The following is a 15,928-nucleotide window of genomic DNA, read 5'->3' on the forward strand; positions in this document are numbered from 1 at the left end:
TTCCAGGCCAGCCTGGTCTATAGAGTGAATTCCAAGATAGCCAGGGCTACACAGGAAAACCCTGTTTGGAAACAAATAAAAAGAAACAAAGTAGCAGTCTCCCTTCCCTGCCACCACTTTTAAATCAGAGTTCCCAGCCCTGGAAGCAAACAGGAACCACCCCCCACCCCCCACCCCCCACCCCCAGTGCTCTGTGGTAGCTTTGTTTCTGTTGCTGTGATACAATGCCTTGACAAGAACAACAGCATAGCAGGAAAGTATTTCTTAGCTGACAGTTCTAGGTTACAGATCATTACAGTAGGGAAGTCAAGGTAGGAACTGAAAATGGCTGGTTGCATCATAGCCACGGCCAGGAGCAGGAACCATTACATACGTGCTTGCTTATGCTTAAACTTCTCTACTCTTACACAGCTCTGGACCCCTGCCTAAGGAATAGTACCACCCACACTGGGCTGGGTTTTCGGCATCATTCAATTTATATGACCACACAGGCCAACTCAACGTAGACAGTCTCTCACTGAGACTCAACTTAGGTGATCTTAGGGGGTGAGAAGTTGACAAAGCTAGCTCTCCCAGACCCCAGGTCTGGCCCTGGATAGGGAGTGGGGGTCCTGGTCCTGCCTATAGCCCAGCTGAGACCTAGGCCAGGCATGAGAGCTCAGATTTCAGTGACCTGCTGAAGGGCCATGGGAGGAGAACAAGAGATTCACTGCTAGCAGGTGCTAAAGTCCCTATGGGTGGCCTTTGGGGAACCCTAGCCAGCAGCTTGAGGACACCTCCAGGGACAACCCAGATGGCTGGTTTCAGAGATGAGTCCAGGAGCAGTGTGACCCCAAAATGGTTGGTTGGTCTCTGGGGTGGCACATGGTTCTCTCTCTCTCTCTCTCTCTTCCTGTCTAGACCTCAGTGAAACTTTGTTAAGCCATTGAACAGGACCATGTGACACTCAGTGAATGGTCCATACCAGCTTAAGATAATTTATTTTAATCAATTTAATTTGAGATAATTTGGCAGTTATCAGCCTTTGCACTTGGCCAATGTATATTGAATGCCTGTTCTCTACCAGGACCTGTTTTTGGGTTCAGAGCATGGACTTTAGATACAATACGAGGGATAGGCAAACCCCTGATGTAGCATCCTCCAGGAATAACAGGTGTCACAGGAGGTTGGGGGAGCCTCCTGAGGTCCCTATCAGCAATGTATTTGGGGGGAAAGAATGTTCTAGAAAAGGAGTAGGATGAACATAAGAACTTGATGAGGTTGGGAGGCCCTTAGCTGGGCTTCTAGTCTGTGACTCCATCATTTTTACCTGCTTGTTCCTCAGGTTTTTTGTTTCTAAGATTTTTGTAAAATTTTATTTATATGAGTACATTGTAGCTGTCTTCAGACACACCAGAAGAGGGCATCGATCCTATTATAGATGGTTGTGAGCCACCATATGCTTGCTGGGAATTGAACTCAGAGCCTCTGGAAGAACAATCCAGCCCAGCCCTCAGTTTTTCTATAAGCAAAATGGGAACAAACAACCTTGTAGGTAGCTGTGGCAAGAATGTTCTGGAAGCATTCGGAATACTGTCTGAGGCTAGAGATGTGGCTCAGTTGGTAGAGTACTTGCCTAGCGTGCAACCATGTTGTAGGTTCAATCCCCAGCACTGCACAAGTGGGCGTGGTGGTGCACCCCTCTGACGCACTCAGGAGGTAGAGTCAGAAGTCCGAGGTCGCCCTTGATTATGTAGCAAGTTGGAGGCCTCCAGTTACAGGTATGCACTACCACCCTGGTTTCTGATGAGCTGCGTTTCCAATGTAGGACTTCTTGCCTGGTTTATTTTGTTTTCCTTTTTTTCCTTTTGGTTTTTGTTTTGTTTTGTTTTTTGCTTGTGCGTTTGTTTAGCTGGTTTTGGCTTTGGTTGTTTGAGACAGATTCTCACTATATACAGCCCAGATTAGCTTGGAGCCCTCAATCTTCCTGCCTCAGCATCAGTTGTAGGATTACAGGAATGCCCCGCCCGCATCCACCTCCACCCCCACCCCCATCCCGTTTGACTTTTCCTCTGGTGTCCCAGGCAGGCCTGGGATGTTCCAGCTTCCTCTCTCTCCTCGAGCTATGAGATGAGCTCTGAAGCACGCGTTGCTGGGAGTGTCAGTGTCCCACGTGCTCCTGAGCAGACAGGCATCAGAAGTCTCAGAGTCACTGGGGAGGGTGTGGCACCGTTTCCTACCGCCCTCCTCTCGCACTTTCCACCGGATCCCGCTTCAGTCCCTGTTTCGCGTGCTGACGTCACACCAGGACCGGTTTGGTCCCCGTGACCCACACACCAAGCTTCTCTGGGGCAGTTCCGGAGGGCTGGGGCTGCGAGGTAGGGGCCGCGCGGAGAGCCACCACCGGCGCGGGGAGCTGATGGCCGGGGTGGGTGCGGGTGGTGCTGCGGAGTGGGGGTTCTAGCCAGCGCAAGCCAGGGGGACGTCTGGGTGGTGGCGGCGGCGTGCTCCTGTGCCACGGGACCACGAGATGTGCTCGGTGTACTTGGGTAGAGGTTTAGGTGAGTCTCAACGACTGGGATTTCATACATGTTACGCTGGTGGTCAGATTCCAGTCGGCTCGGAGCTGGGTCCCAAGGGGCACTCCCGGGTAGCAGCTACCCAGGTCCAGGCAACAGCCTTGTCATCTTCAGATGGGGGTGATCAGGCTTTGGGAAAGCGCTTGAAGGAAGACATTTCCCAGCAAGGACCGGTGGATTGTTGTGGGATGTCCGGGCAGAGGCAGGCAAAGTCTCTGGCTACCCCGCTCCTCCCTAGCCTGTATCAGGGAGGGGAGTGAGTGACCGTCAGGTGATGTCACAGCTCCAGGAAGGTAAAGCCACCTGTCAATGCAAACAGCTGGTTCAGGTAGACTCCGAACTTGGCCCAAGCATAGCTGCTTCACTGATTGGAGGGAAATTGGGTTGGAATTTGGGGTTCATAAGGGAGGATGGGGTCTGCACGGGGGTGGGGGAGGGAGTGGCTTCCTCCCCACACGGTCTGAGCCGGTTCTCCTCCCCAATCCCTTTGCATCTTGCATTTCCTTCTCCCTGGGGCTGCTCAAACCGCCCTCAAGCTTCAGCCCTCAGTAAACTGAGGGCAGCTGCTGCGCTTTTTGTGCAGTCTCCAGAATAATGAGAAACAGAGCGCGATTCCTGTCCTCCACAGCCAGGCGTCTGCTGGATGTGCAGATGTAGGCCTGGAATCCCAGCAACTGGGAGGCTGAGGCGGGAGGATTGCTGCAAGTTTGAAGGCAGCCCCGAACTACATGATAAATCCCTGCGTCATAATAAAAACATGAATAAGAGATAGGAACAAGTACTCTGGGAGCTGGGGAACCTGACCTTGGTCACCTTAGTCAGGGTGTCTCTACACTGGGTGACAGAGCTTCTCTGGAGAACTGGAGCCCAAGTAAGGGCATGTGTGCTGTCCCAGGCTCTGAGCAAAAGGGGCTGAGGGGAGGCAGCACAAAGAAAGGGAGTCTAGGTAGCCGAGCAGAGGAGATGAAGATTTCTTTGTTGATACGTGTCTCCTCATCACTACACGGCCTTGGTCTAGAACAGCCGTTCTCAAGCTTCCTGATGCCTCAGCCCTTTACTACAGTCCCTCGTGCTGTGGTGAAACCCCCAACGGAAAAGTTATATTTGTTTCTACTTCACAACTATAATTCTGCTACTCTCATGAATTTTAACGCAAATATTTGATATGCAGGCGGCCTGATATGCTACCCCCAAAGGGGTTGCACCCCACAGGTTGAGAACCACGGGTCTAGAATCATGCCAGGAGTTCCTGACTCTCCCTGTGATCCATGACCAATCATTAGTGCTTTTGTGCCTCAGTTTCCCGATGTGAAACAGTAGTATCTCTAGCTCTGTGACGTCTCAAGGTCTGTGGGATGACGGCAGGTTACTGGACAGCTACTGTCATGATCATTAGCACGGTGGCGGCAGCCAGGACACACACAGGGGACAGCTAGGGGCCATCTCGGAGGATCTGGCATGTCCGAGAGGATGGGGGGGAGTGGTGGGGAGGCCCTCACAGTCCCTGCAGTTTCTCCGGGCGGGTGGCTGTCAGGACCACTTCCTCCTCCAGCTTCAGCCTCTGCATGAAGTGTGGTCTTGTGAAGACTTGCCATGCAGGGTGGAAACTCTGAGCTAGTAGCAGAGAGCGCGGGGGTTAGGAGCGTCCTAAAGATCCCCCGAGGGTGAATATGGCCACAAGGGCTGCTTGAGAGGAAATGCTGTCTGTGTAGACATCCGGGTTACCAGACCTCAGTCAAGGACTTGAGGAGGGACAGAGGGGCTTGCTTACTCTGGTGCCCAAACTCAGACCTTGTCAGACCAAGCTAAGGTCCATGTTGGAAGGTGAGTCCTTTGGTCATCACTACCCCTCCCCCCATATCCCATCATGCTCTGTTGCCATTTGTTTTCCTACTTGTTTGGCTTGCTTTTGTGTGTGTGTGTGTGTGTGTGTGTGTGTGTGTGTGTGTGTGAGAGAGAGAGAGAGAGAGAGAGAAGGGGGGAAGGGTACAGGCTGGCCTCGAACTCATGGTGATCCTCCTGCCTCAGCCACCCAAGTATTGGATTTGCAGGCATGACATGTAGCATCCAGTGTCTTCTGGAGCTGCTGTGTCCAGTTCCTCTAAGCCCTGGGTTAGCTGGGTGTATGCAACATTCATGGAACAGCATGGAGGAGGCTCTTGGTCCAGGCCTGGGCTTCAGAGTGAGACCCTGTCTCACGGACTATAAACATTTCTCATGGCTTTGCCTGAGCAGGGGTGTTTAGCAGCAGTGGAGACCCTGACCACTATGTGTGGCGGTAAAAGGGAATTGAATGCCCATGGGGAAGACCCTATGGGTAGCAGAGGTTCCACAAGTCGGGATTAGAGGGAGGGAACTAAATCAGTAGTCGGGATCCAAACTAGCTGTGCAACCTTTCAAATATGGCTTTGCCCTTCTGAGCCTCAGTTTATTTAGCAATTAAGATGGGTAAATACGACAACCACACTTTAAGATTGTTCTAGAGGATGAATAAAGTGTTGAATGGAGACAGTCTTGGGCTGGAGAGATAGCTCAGTGGCTATTATACAACTCAGTGGGCAGGAGTAGTGGTCCACATCTGTAACTGCAGCGCTGTTGTGGGGAGATGGAGATGGGAGGCTCCTCGGAACTCACTGCACAGCCAGTCTAGCTGAATTAGTGAACTTCAGGTTCAACCAGACATCCTGTCTCAAAAAATAATGTGGCATGTGACTGAGGAGACTGCCCGACATTGACCTCTGGCTTCTGCATGTGTGTTACACAGACACACAGGCACACACAGACACAGACACACACACAGGCACACACACAGAGACACACATACACTCAGACACATACAGATACACACAGACACACAGAGACACATAGTCACACAGAGACACACAGACAGACACACACATACACATACACACAGGCGCGCACACACAGAGACACCCACAAACATACACTCAGACACAGACACACACACACAGTTACACACAGGCATACACTCAGACACACAGAGACACACACATATACTTAGACATACACAGAAACACATACACAGACATACGCACAGACACACACAGACACATGTACAGATGTACATAGACACACACACACACACACAGAAACACACACACATACAGAAACACACACACACACACACACACACCTATCTGACTCACAAAGTGATCTTGAGAATTTTCTTCCTTTCTCTTTTCCCCAGTGTTTTGAGACAGGGTTTCTCTGTGTAGCCCTGACTGTCCTTGTTCTGAACTCACTTTGTAACAAGGCTGGCCTGGTTCCCAGAGATGCCTCTGCCTCCTGAGGCTGGGATTACAGGTGTGTGCCACCACTTTCCAGCTTCTAAGGGATTTTCAGAGTGGCCAATGTGGTGGGCAAGATTAACATCAGAGGGGTTCTGGATGTCTGCTGTATCAGGGCCTCCCTTTTTTTCTCCTTTTGAAGAAGCTGTGAAGTAGACCCTCCTGGGCTACTGCAAAGAAATGACACAATTCCAGTTACAGAGAGGTAATTCTGCGGGTAGTTGTGTGGCTCAGTGGTAGAGCCCCTTCCTAGAATCCCCCAGTGAGGGGCTGGGGTGTGGCTCAGTGGTAGAGCCCCTTCCTAGAATCCCCCAGTGAGGGGCTTGGGGCGTGGCTCAGTGGTAGAGCCCCTGCCTAGAATCCCCCAGGGAGGGGCTGGGGGTGTGGCTCAGTGGTAGAGCCCCTGCCTAGAATCCCCCAGTGAGGGGCTTGGGGCGTGGGTCAGTGGTAGAGCCCCTGCCTAGAGTCCCCCAGTGAGGGGCTGGGGGGCGTGGCTCAGTGGTAGAGCCCCTGCCTAGAATCCCCCAGTGAGGGGCTTGGGGCGTGGCTCAGTGGTAGAGCCCCTTCCTAGAATCCCCCAGTGAGGGGCTGGGGGGCGTGGCTCAGGGATAGGCTTTACTCAACTTAAGCCAGGCCACAGGTTCTATCCCTAGCACTCAAAGAGAGAGAGAAGTTGACGTAGCTACAACCCTGAAACACAATTCAGAGGTCACTGTAAGACAGCACAGCCCCTGGGCTTCAGCTTGGGATGCTGTGTTTGTGTGCAGGCCTGGGGCAAAGCGTGGAGTCTAAGTAGGTGGTGTGATTGGCTTCCAGAAACAAAAATAGGCTGGTGGGATGTGTGAGGAGTCAGGTGCTCAGCCGCCTGCAGGACCTCCATGGCTCCGCACTTCCTCCTCTGCAGGAGCTGGCTGTGCGTGCGAGGGCAGAGGAGGCGAGGGGAGAGGAGGCAAGCGGCACCTTGCCTCCCGTGGTCTGTGTTATGTGTTCCTGTCTCGGTTGACTTCCCTGCACTGAGATGCAAAAGGAAGCTCCAAGCAGCCTGTTGCTGGAGCCAAGCATGACCTGAAAATAACACTCCTAGGAGGGAGGACACTGGTAGGCAGTAAGTCTAAGTAGAGTACCACAGCGGGCAGTCCCTCTGCCTGTCTACCTGGTTGCCTGCCTACTGTTCCAGGTTGCTGTGGTCAGCATGCTGGCTCCTGACTGTTAGAACTGTGTCTTAGGCCATGTTCACACTCTAGAAACCAGGGTCTGGGAGACACTGAGGCATCTTCTTCCCCAGAAGACAGCCCCTGGGTGCACATGATGCTCCTGCAAGGAACCCTATGGTTTGGGAGGAGGGTCTGGGTGGCTCTGTGAGGGGCAGGGTGGGTCTTGTGATCGTAAAAGGCAGGAGGAGCAGCCTCTGCCTTCAGTGAAGGAACCTCCCTAGCCTTGAAGGGTAGATACCTCCTTATGTATGCCTTGCTTCTCTGGGCTCAGAGCAGGGGTGGAGTCCTATGGAAATGCACATCCATACTCAGTTCTGGAATGGGGAGATGGCTCAGTGGGTAGAACGCTTACTACATAAGCATGGGTAAGGGATTCATAAGTTTGAATCCCGAACACCCATATGGAAGACTGAGGTGGCAGCTCTGTGGGCCTGTTGACCAGCAAGGCTGGTTGGACTTTTAAGCTCCGGGTTCAGTGAGAGACTATTTATCCAAAAGTCAGGTGGACAGCAATAGACTTGACATCCGCCTCTGCTCTCCCGCCCCCACAACACACACATACACACGCACACGCACACGCACAAATGCATGTATGTCCACACCCCTTTATACCTGATTTGGGTTGTAGTGTGTGTAGATGAGATCATTCTGACTCCAGTTCATAGGAAAACTGTGTCTTGTCTGAGAGACAGTCATGTGTGCTCAGAGCAGTGACTGGGCCCCATGTGTCCTCTGCAGGGGATCAGCAGGCTTTTTTCTGCTCACCTTGCTGAGAAGTTTCAGAAGAGGCAGAAGTAAGCCTCGCGGTATCTCAGTACAGCCTCCATCTTCTGGGAGCCCTGAACGGGTACTCTCTAAGCCTGAGAGAAGGTTCTACAAGAGACCGTGGCTGTCCCCTGGGAGATTCATGGCCCGGAAAAGGAAATCAAAGGAGTGGCCAGTGGCCAAACACACGGCATGGTGCAGTGCAAACCACCCCAGGAGTTCAGCTTCGGGCCCCGGGCCCTGAAGGATGCCCTGATCTCCTGCGACCTGGCCCTGAAGCAGCTGTATACCTCAGCCTTCTCCCCGTCGGAGAGATTCTTTCTGTCTGAGGCCTACAACCCTAACCGGACTCTCTTCAGCACACTGCTCATTCACTCAGCCTATGACTGGCTCCTGAGCCGCCCTGAAGCCCCTGAGGATTTCGAGACCTTCCATGCTTCTCTGCAGCTCCGGAAGCAGAGCCTGGCCCGGAAACACATTTACCTGCAGCCCATAGGTAGGAGAGATGGGCTGGAGTCATCTGGACCCCTGGGGGTGTGGCTCAGTGGTAGAGCCCCTGCCTAGAATTACCCAGTGAGGGGCTGGGGCGTGGCTTAGAGGTAGAGCCCCTGCCTAGAATCCCCCAGTGATGGGCTGGGGTGTGGCTCAGTGGTAGAACTCCTGCCTAGAATCCCCCAGTGAGGGGCTGGGGCGTGGCTTAGAGGTAGAGCCCCTGCCTAGAATCCCCCAGTGAGGGGCTGGGGTGTGACTCAGTGGTAGAGCACCTGTCCAGATCCCCCTAGTAAGAAACAGCCCCAGGCAGATTTGGTTTGAAGGAGATGGTCTGGGTCAGCTCAGATTGGCAGTGACTTGTCTTTTTAGCATCCTGCCCTCTACTGGTCTATACTGGTTATATAGTGTGTGCTCACATTCCTGGCCATGACCTAGTTATAACACACACTGCCCTAGACCTGTGCTTGATGCTCAGAGGAATACTCATTTTACAGGCTGGAAAGCTGAGGTTGGAGGTGTCTAGGGCTTGCCTGGTGGTAGAGAATGATTCTGGAGGAGGTTTGAAGGCAAATCTTAACTGGCCTCCTGCTCTCTTGGAAGACACTGGGCTGGGCATTGAGGGGACTTGGGGATTCGCAGTGAGTCTCTCCAGGTCTCTACATCAGGAAGAGACTGGCAGAGTTGGAGCAACAAGGGCTTAGAAAATGGCTTACCCAGAGATGCTAGGGAGGGAGGAGGGAGAATCTGGTCCCTGTGTTCTCAGTATACCACAGTTAAGAGGGCCATACCTGGCAGAGGGCCACACTTATGGCTGTTAGCTTCAGAATGGTGGGTGGAGGGTATGGCTCCTGAGACAGTGACATACCCTGCTTTTCCTGGCCCTTTGAATGGTATACCTCAGTGGCCAGTCTGGGGTCTTCTCTTCTCTTCTCTTCTCTTCTCTTCTCTTCTCTTCTCTTCTCTTCTCTTCTCTTCTCTTCTCTTCTCTTCTCTTCTCTTCTCTTCTCTTCTTTCTTTCTTTCTTTCTTTCTTTCTTTCTTTCTTTCTTTCTTTCTTTCTTTCTTCTTCTTCTTCTTCTTCTTCTTCTTCTTCTTCTTCTTCTTCTTCTTCTTCTTCTTCTTCTTCTTCTTCTCCTTCTCCTTCTCCTTCTCCTTCTCCTTCTCCTTCTCCTTCTCCTTCTCCTTCTCCTTCTCCTTCTCCTTCTCCTTCTCCTTCTCCTTCTCCTTCTCCTTCTCCTTCTCCTCCTCCTCCTCCTCTTCCTCCTCCTCCGCCTCCTTCTTTTTTTATTTATTTTATGTATTTGAGTCCACTGTTGTTCTCTTCAGAGACACCAGAGGAGAGCATTAGATCCCATTACAGATGGTTGTGAGCCACCCTGTGGTTGCTGGGAATCGAACTCAAGACCCCAGTGCTTTTAACCGCTAAGCCATCTCGTCAGCCCAGCCTGGGTTTTCTGCAGCAGCTACTTACTGCTGTTAGGATCAGGGTGCTACTGTGCCTCCTGCTGTCCAGCACCCCACAGCCTGCAGCTTGCTCATGTGTGCTTTGCTTTAGAGTCAGTCACTCTATCCATGTCATCGGCTGGGCCTTGGTAGGAGGACCAGGCTGGACCTAGAATCTGTCTTCTCCCCTCCCTCTTTCCATCCCTCCCTTCCCCTCTTCTTTCCATCCTTTATTTTTAATATGTGCATTTGTATCTGTGTGTGCTCTTGTGCATGTGAGTGCCTACGCCCTTGGAGACGAGAGATGTCTTCTCCCCTTGGAGCTGGAGTCACACGCAGTTGTAAGCTGCCCAACATGGGTGCTGGGACTTGAACTTGTGTTCTGTCCCACACGAGTGGCTGGTCTGTGCTCAGAACTGTTGCACATCTCTCCAGCTGTCTTAGTATTTTTTTTTTTTTGATATGGGGGATTTCATTCAGTCTGGGCTGGCCCTGAACTCATTATTTAGCCAAAGATGACCTTAAACTCCCGCCCCTCCTGATCCTCCTGCTTCCACCTCCTGGGTCCTGGGATGATAGGTGTGCACCACCATGCCCAGGTTTACAGCGAGTGGGTAGATCCTGGCCATGTGCATGCTCTGTAAACATTCTACCAACGCAGCCGCATCCCCAGCCCCCAAGCCTGGATTTCTAACAGCTTTGGAGACCCTGCAACCACAGACCCTTTGTTTCCATCCTAGATCTGTGCCCTGTCCAAGTAGCATAGGATAAGCTGTGCTCCTCCCTCTGGTGGCTGTTCCCTGTCACAGATTTCCTGACTTATCACTGTCAACCGATGCCTCTGTCCTAGCCCAGCTGTGTTTCTCTTGGTATAGTGCTGGCTAGCTTCTGCCTATGCCAGCTGCCCTCTTCTGGCCAGCTTACATGCCTTTGCCTACCTGGAGTTACCACACGGGGCTGCCTGCCCTGTAAGGAAACTGGCTTGTTTCACCCAAGGGGCCAGCATGGGCGGGCCCACTGGGCAGGAGGCCACATCAGGCTGATGGGCTCTTGTGTTGCTAGATCTGAGCGAGGGGCTGGCGGGATGCCCCCTGCTGGACCACCTTCGGAGCTGCGCCGAGGCTTTCTTCCTGGGCCTTCGTGTTAAATGCCTGCCCTCAGTGGCTGCCGCCTCCATTAACTGCTGCTCAAGACCCAGTCGGGATACTGATGGGCTTCAGCTTCACACAGGTAAGCGAGGCGGGCTGTGGGGCAGCCTGGGGCTCCGCTGTGCAGCAGAAGACCCTTCCAGAAGGAAAAGTTGAGAAGAAGGCCTATGCCACCAGACTGGCCATTTTTTATTTATGGTTCTTTTTTTTTTTTTTTTTTTGGAGACAGGGTTTCTCTGTGTAGCTCTGACTGTCCTGGAACTCACTCTGTAGACCAGGCTGGTCTCGAACTCAGGAATCCGCCTGCCTCTGCCTCCCGAGTGCTGGGATTAAAGGCGTGCGCCACCACTGCCTGGCTAATTTTTATATTATTTTATTAAAAAGTTTTTGGACTTTTATATATGTGCCCTTCCTTCCTTCCTTCCTTCCTTCCTTCCTTCCTTCCTTCCTTCCTTCCTTCCTTCCTTCCTTCCTTCCTTCCTTCCTTCCCTCCCTCCCTCCCTCCCTCCCTCCCTTCTTTCTTTCTTTCTTTCTTTCTTTCTTTCTTTCTTTCTTTCTTTCTTTCTATGTATGGATGCTCTGTCGCAAGTACACCTGCACACCAGAAGAGGGCATCAGATCCCTTTGTAGATAGTTGTGAGCCATTATGTAGGCATTGAATTCAGGACCTCTGGAAGAGCAGCCAGTGCTCTTTAGGACTGAGCCATCTCACCAGCCCTTTCTAAAACGTAGGGACAGTGGTACACCCCACACTTCTGTAACCAGCAACCACATCACCTGCACTTTGGACTGTGAACACGTCCTCCTGATAACCCCTCCGTCCCTCACTCTGCCTCTGTCCTCCCAACTAGGATGGTCTCAAGCTGGTCACATAGCCCTGAGCTCTTACCTTCTCTGTCTCCCTGTGTCTCAGTCCTCTCCCACACTTGACAGCTCTCCCTTACCCACCACTCCCTGTATCATTCCCTGCAGGTCCCATCCTCTCAGTGGGATGCAACTGGGACATTCTCCCCAGAGATGCCTGCCCTTAGCGGTACCCGCAAGTCCTTGGCCTCCCTCTCCTTCACTGGCCTGCCTCTGCTCCAGTGTACTCTTTCCCCTCTGTACTGTGTCACAACCGCCGAGAGGCTCCACTCCATGCTTTGTTAGCAGTGCCTAGCAGGCCCAGATGCAGCTGCTTCCCTCTCTTGTGCTGTTCTCCATCTTGATCTTCACCAAGGAGCTCCTAGTCCCATGGCCTTCCTTCTCTGCCTCTGCCCACAGCAGACTTCCTTGGGCAGCTCTTTTGTCTCATGTCCTTTCCTCCTCTGTGGTCACTCCTCTGGCTTTCCAGGGCCCCACTGGCCACCCAGGTCTCCCTCTTCTCCCTCCTTCTGCCCTGAGTGGCTCAGGTTCCATGTTCTGACCTTGACTCTCTGGGCAATGCAGAGCCATGCTCCTCTTCACCCACAGTCACAGCTGAGGGACCTCTCAGTGGGCCTAGAGGGGTCTGGGTGTATTTTTGGGGTAACTATTCAGGTTCTTTCCTGGGCTCTTTTTGCCGTGTGTGTGTGTGTGTGTTTGTGTGTGCATGTGTGTGTGTGTGTGTCTTCCAGTGTGAGAGAGTATGTGTGTGTGTGAATGTGTGTGAGTATGCATGAGAGTGTATGACTGTGTTAACATGTGTGTGAATGTGTGTGAGACTATGTGAATGTGTGTGTGTGAATGTGTGAATTTGAGAGTGTATGAGTGTGCGTGAATATGTGTGTGTGAGAGAGTGTGTGTATGTGTGTGAGAGAGTACATGAGTGTGTGAGAATATGTGTGTATGAGAGTGTATGTGTGTGAGAGAGTACGTGTATGTGTGTGTGTGTGTCTTCCAGTGTGAGAGAGTATGTGTGTGTGTGAATGTGTGTGAGTATGCATGAGAGTGTATGACTGTGTTAACATGTGTGTGAATGTGTGTGAGACTATGTGAATGTGTGTGTGCGAATGTGTGAATTTGAGAGTGTATCAGTGTGCATGAATATGTGTGTGTGAGAGTGTGTGTATGTGTGTGAGAGAGTACATGAGTGTGTGAGAATATGTGTGTATGAGAGAGTGTATGTGTGAGTGTGTATATGTTTGTGTGTGAGAGAGTACGTGTGTGTGTGTGTGTGTGTGAGGGGGCAGGGAGGAGATCAGAGGTCAGGTCTTCCTCATTCCGCTGATATCCCTTTTGGTTTTCTTGAAGCAGGTCCCTCACTGCTATGGGACTCACTAACCTGCCCTGACTGACCAGTGAGCTCCAGGGATCTAGTGGTTTCTGCCTTCCCAGTGCTGGAATTACAAGCCCCTGGGACTGGCTTTCTTTCCTGGGTCCTGGGGATTAGACTCGGGCTCGATGTCTGTATGGCAAACACTACACTCACCTCAGCCCTCGACTGCCCCTTCGGCCTCCCCATATGGAAGGTGAGGGCCTTGTTATAGCCAGATCGGCTCTCATGGCTCAGGAGACTGAGACCCAGGACATGACTGGCCCTAGGGATCCATGGCCTCACTCTCAGGCCAGGTCCATGCTCCTTGATCATCTCCTCCTCTTTAGCTGCTCTGGGTTCCCAGTCTCACCACAGATGTGGCTTGCTGCATCCAGCTTTGAGAGGGGCTGGTCCCAGACCAAGGGACCGACTGGGAGGCTCATCTGCTTGCCCTACCTTCTTCCTGCAGATGGCATCTTGTCTTTCTTGAAGAACAACAAGCCAGGGGATGCCTTGTGCGTGCTGGGCCTCACGCTGGCCGACCTGTACCCCCATGATGCCTGGACCTTCACCTTTGGCAGATTTCTTCCGGGGCACGGTGAGCTGAGGTCCTAGCAACTGTTGCCTAAGAGGTAGAATGATGTGGTCCCAGCACACCAGTGCAGGACATGTATATATGTTCTCTCCTGGGGGTGTGGGGTGGGGGTGTGTGCACAAGCTTGAGGCTATGTTCTCACGGGCCCTGGGCAATGGCAGGGCCAGGGGACCACTTCCTCTTCTGGCTGTCCTGGGCTGCAGGAAGTGCTGGGGTGGTTTCACCGTAGATTCCTGAGCCATGGCTGTCCTTTGGACTACTTCTTCTGGCTTCTCCCCAGAAGTGGGTGTGTGTAGCTTCGCTCGCTTCTCTGGAGAGTTCTTGCAGGCCGGGTCCAGTGTTCCTGATTCAGCTCTGCTGGAGGCAGCAGCAGCAGCAGCAGGTGGCCCTGAGACGCTGCCTCGTGAGCGAGGACGGACCCTGTGCTTCAGCGCCCTGGGCATGGTTCAGTGCTGCAAGGTGAGCACAGGAGACAGGAAGGCTCAGAGACCCCTTGTGTAGTCAGTGCCAAAAGGAAGGGGGTCCCTAACTTTAAAGAGCGAGCGATCCAAGACGAAAAGACCCCACGGCTCAAGAACACAAAGAGATGACCCAAAGGGTTCTGGGATCTGGCCCTGGGTCTGGCTGGCTTCTAAGCCTCCTCGTGCTGTGTGGCCTCTTAGAGCCACTACGGAGGACATAGTGAGGGGGGATGCTTGGATCACTGCCCAGGGATCCGTCGTTACCCAAGGGGGTTGGACTTCTTCCAGGGTTGCCCAGTGGCTTGGGGATCCCTAGGTGGGAGTTCCAGGATGCTGAGACTGAGGCGAGGCTTGGTACCTTGTCCCCCTTAGGTCACCTGCCATGAGCTCTGCCACCTCCTGGGCCTGGGGAGCTGTCGCTGGCTCCGCTGCCTCCTGCAGGGGGCGCTTAGCCTGGATGAGGTGCTCCGGCGGCCCCTGGACCTCTGTCCCATCTGCTTGAGGAAGTTGCATCACCTCCTGGGCTTCAGGCTCCTGGAGAGGTACAAGGTGAGGTGGGGAAGCCACACAGAGGAAGTGAGAGGGGACAGAGTGTGTGTGTAGAGAGAGACAGAGAGATAGAGATAGAGACAGAGAGAACACCAAATGACATGCATGCACCATCATTCCAGAGGGTAGGGTGGGCTCCAGGTCTTTCTGGCAGATGGAACACTCAGGCTGGTGGCAGTAGCAGTGGCATCAGGCTGCTCTGTGTGGAATAGTACAGGAGAGCACCCCTCCCCTCCATAAGTGCTATATTTATAGAGCATTGGTGAGGCTCCTTCTCTACATGTCCGTGTCCTCTTTCCTCCCCTCGGCTCCGTGGTGGACATGGGAGATCCTGTACCCAGAGGTAGTGCAGCTCCTAGGACAAAGGGGAAGTTGGTGTCCAGAGGGGCAGCCAGCCACAGAGCCTCTCTAGGCTGAGCTGACGAGGAGGTGCTGCCCTCTGCTGTCAGCATGAAATATTGCTGCAAGTAGCCTCCAGCCTTTATCTCTGTAGGAAGGCTCCTTTGCAAACCATGACATAGGCTCAGGGTTTGAGGCCAGATACAAATGTTGCTTATTTTTCTTGAAATCCACCTTAGGTTGAAATCAAGCTAAAGGTTTCAGTGCATGGAGGGCATATCCCTGTGTGTGTAAAAATCTGCTGTTTCCAGTGCCTAGGCTCAACTTACTTGTGGGAAGCCTCTCTCCCCGCAGGCATTTTCTTCTTTAATTTTGTGGTGTTGGTTAAACCTTTAATCCCAGCACTCCAGTGGCAGAGCCAGGTATCTCAGTGAGTTTGAGGCCAGCACAGTCTACATAGTGAATTCCAGGACAGCCAGAACTACATAGGAAGACCCTGTCTTGAAACAAACAAACAAAACCAAAACAAAATCAACAAACCAGAAAGAAAAACAGCAAAGCTTTTTATTTTTTATTTGTAAGAGTGTTTGCCTACATGTATGTGGACCATGTGTGTGTCTGGTGTCCATGGAGGTCAGAAGAGGGTCAGGTCCCTTGAGACTGGAGTCACAGATGGTTGTCAGCTACCATGTGATTGCTGGGAATTGAACCTGCATCCTCTGGAAGAGCAGACAGTGCTCTTAACTGAGGAACCATCTCTCCTGTTTCCTCTCAGTTTTATAAGGTTTGTTATTCATTCATCTGTGTGTGTGTGCGGGTGCCATGGTGTGCATATGGGGCTG

General features: G+C 52.5%; 1 protein-coding gene across 3 annotated transcripts in view; it reads left to right on the forward strand.

Annotated features, from left to right (window-relative positions):
* Amz1 (archaelysin family metallopeptidase 1) overlaps positions 1-15,928 on the forward strand; it is a 30,026-nt gene that overhangs the window by 9,257 nt on the left and 4,841 nt on the right. For 2 of the 3 annotated variants that reach the window (XM_021163725.3, XM_029477014.2), the window contains 5 exons: positions 7,819-8,341; positions 10,842-11,009; positions 13,612-13,740; positions 14,018-14,196; positions 14,571-14,747. In XM_021163725.3, the coding sequence (XP_021019384.1) occupies positions 8,038-8,341; positions 10,842-11,009; positions 13,612-13,740; positions 14,018-14,196; positions 14,571-14,747 (957 nt within the window). In that variant the 5' untranslated portion in view covers positions 7,819-8,037. The remainder of the gene's footprint in view (positions 1-7,818; positions 8,342-10,841; positions 11,010-13,611; positions 13,741-14,017; positions 14,197-14,570; positions 14,748-15,928) is intronic. The other variant, XM_029477016.2, reaches the window with a different exon arrangement.

This window comes from Mus caroli, unplaced genomic scaffold, assembly GCF_978045245.1.
Source record: "Mus caroli unplaced genomic scaffold, Mus_caroli_1 scaffold_4, whole genome shotgun sequence".
Classification (NCBI taxonomy): domain Eukaryota; kingdom Metazoa; phylum Chordata; class Mammalia; order Rodentia; family Muridae; genus Mus; species Mus caroli.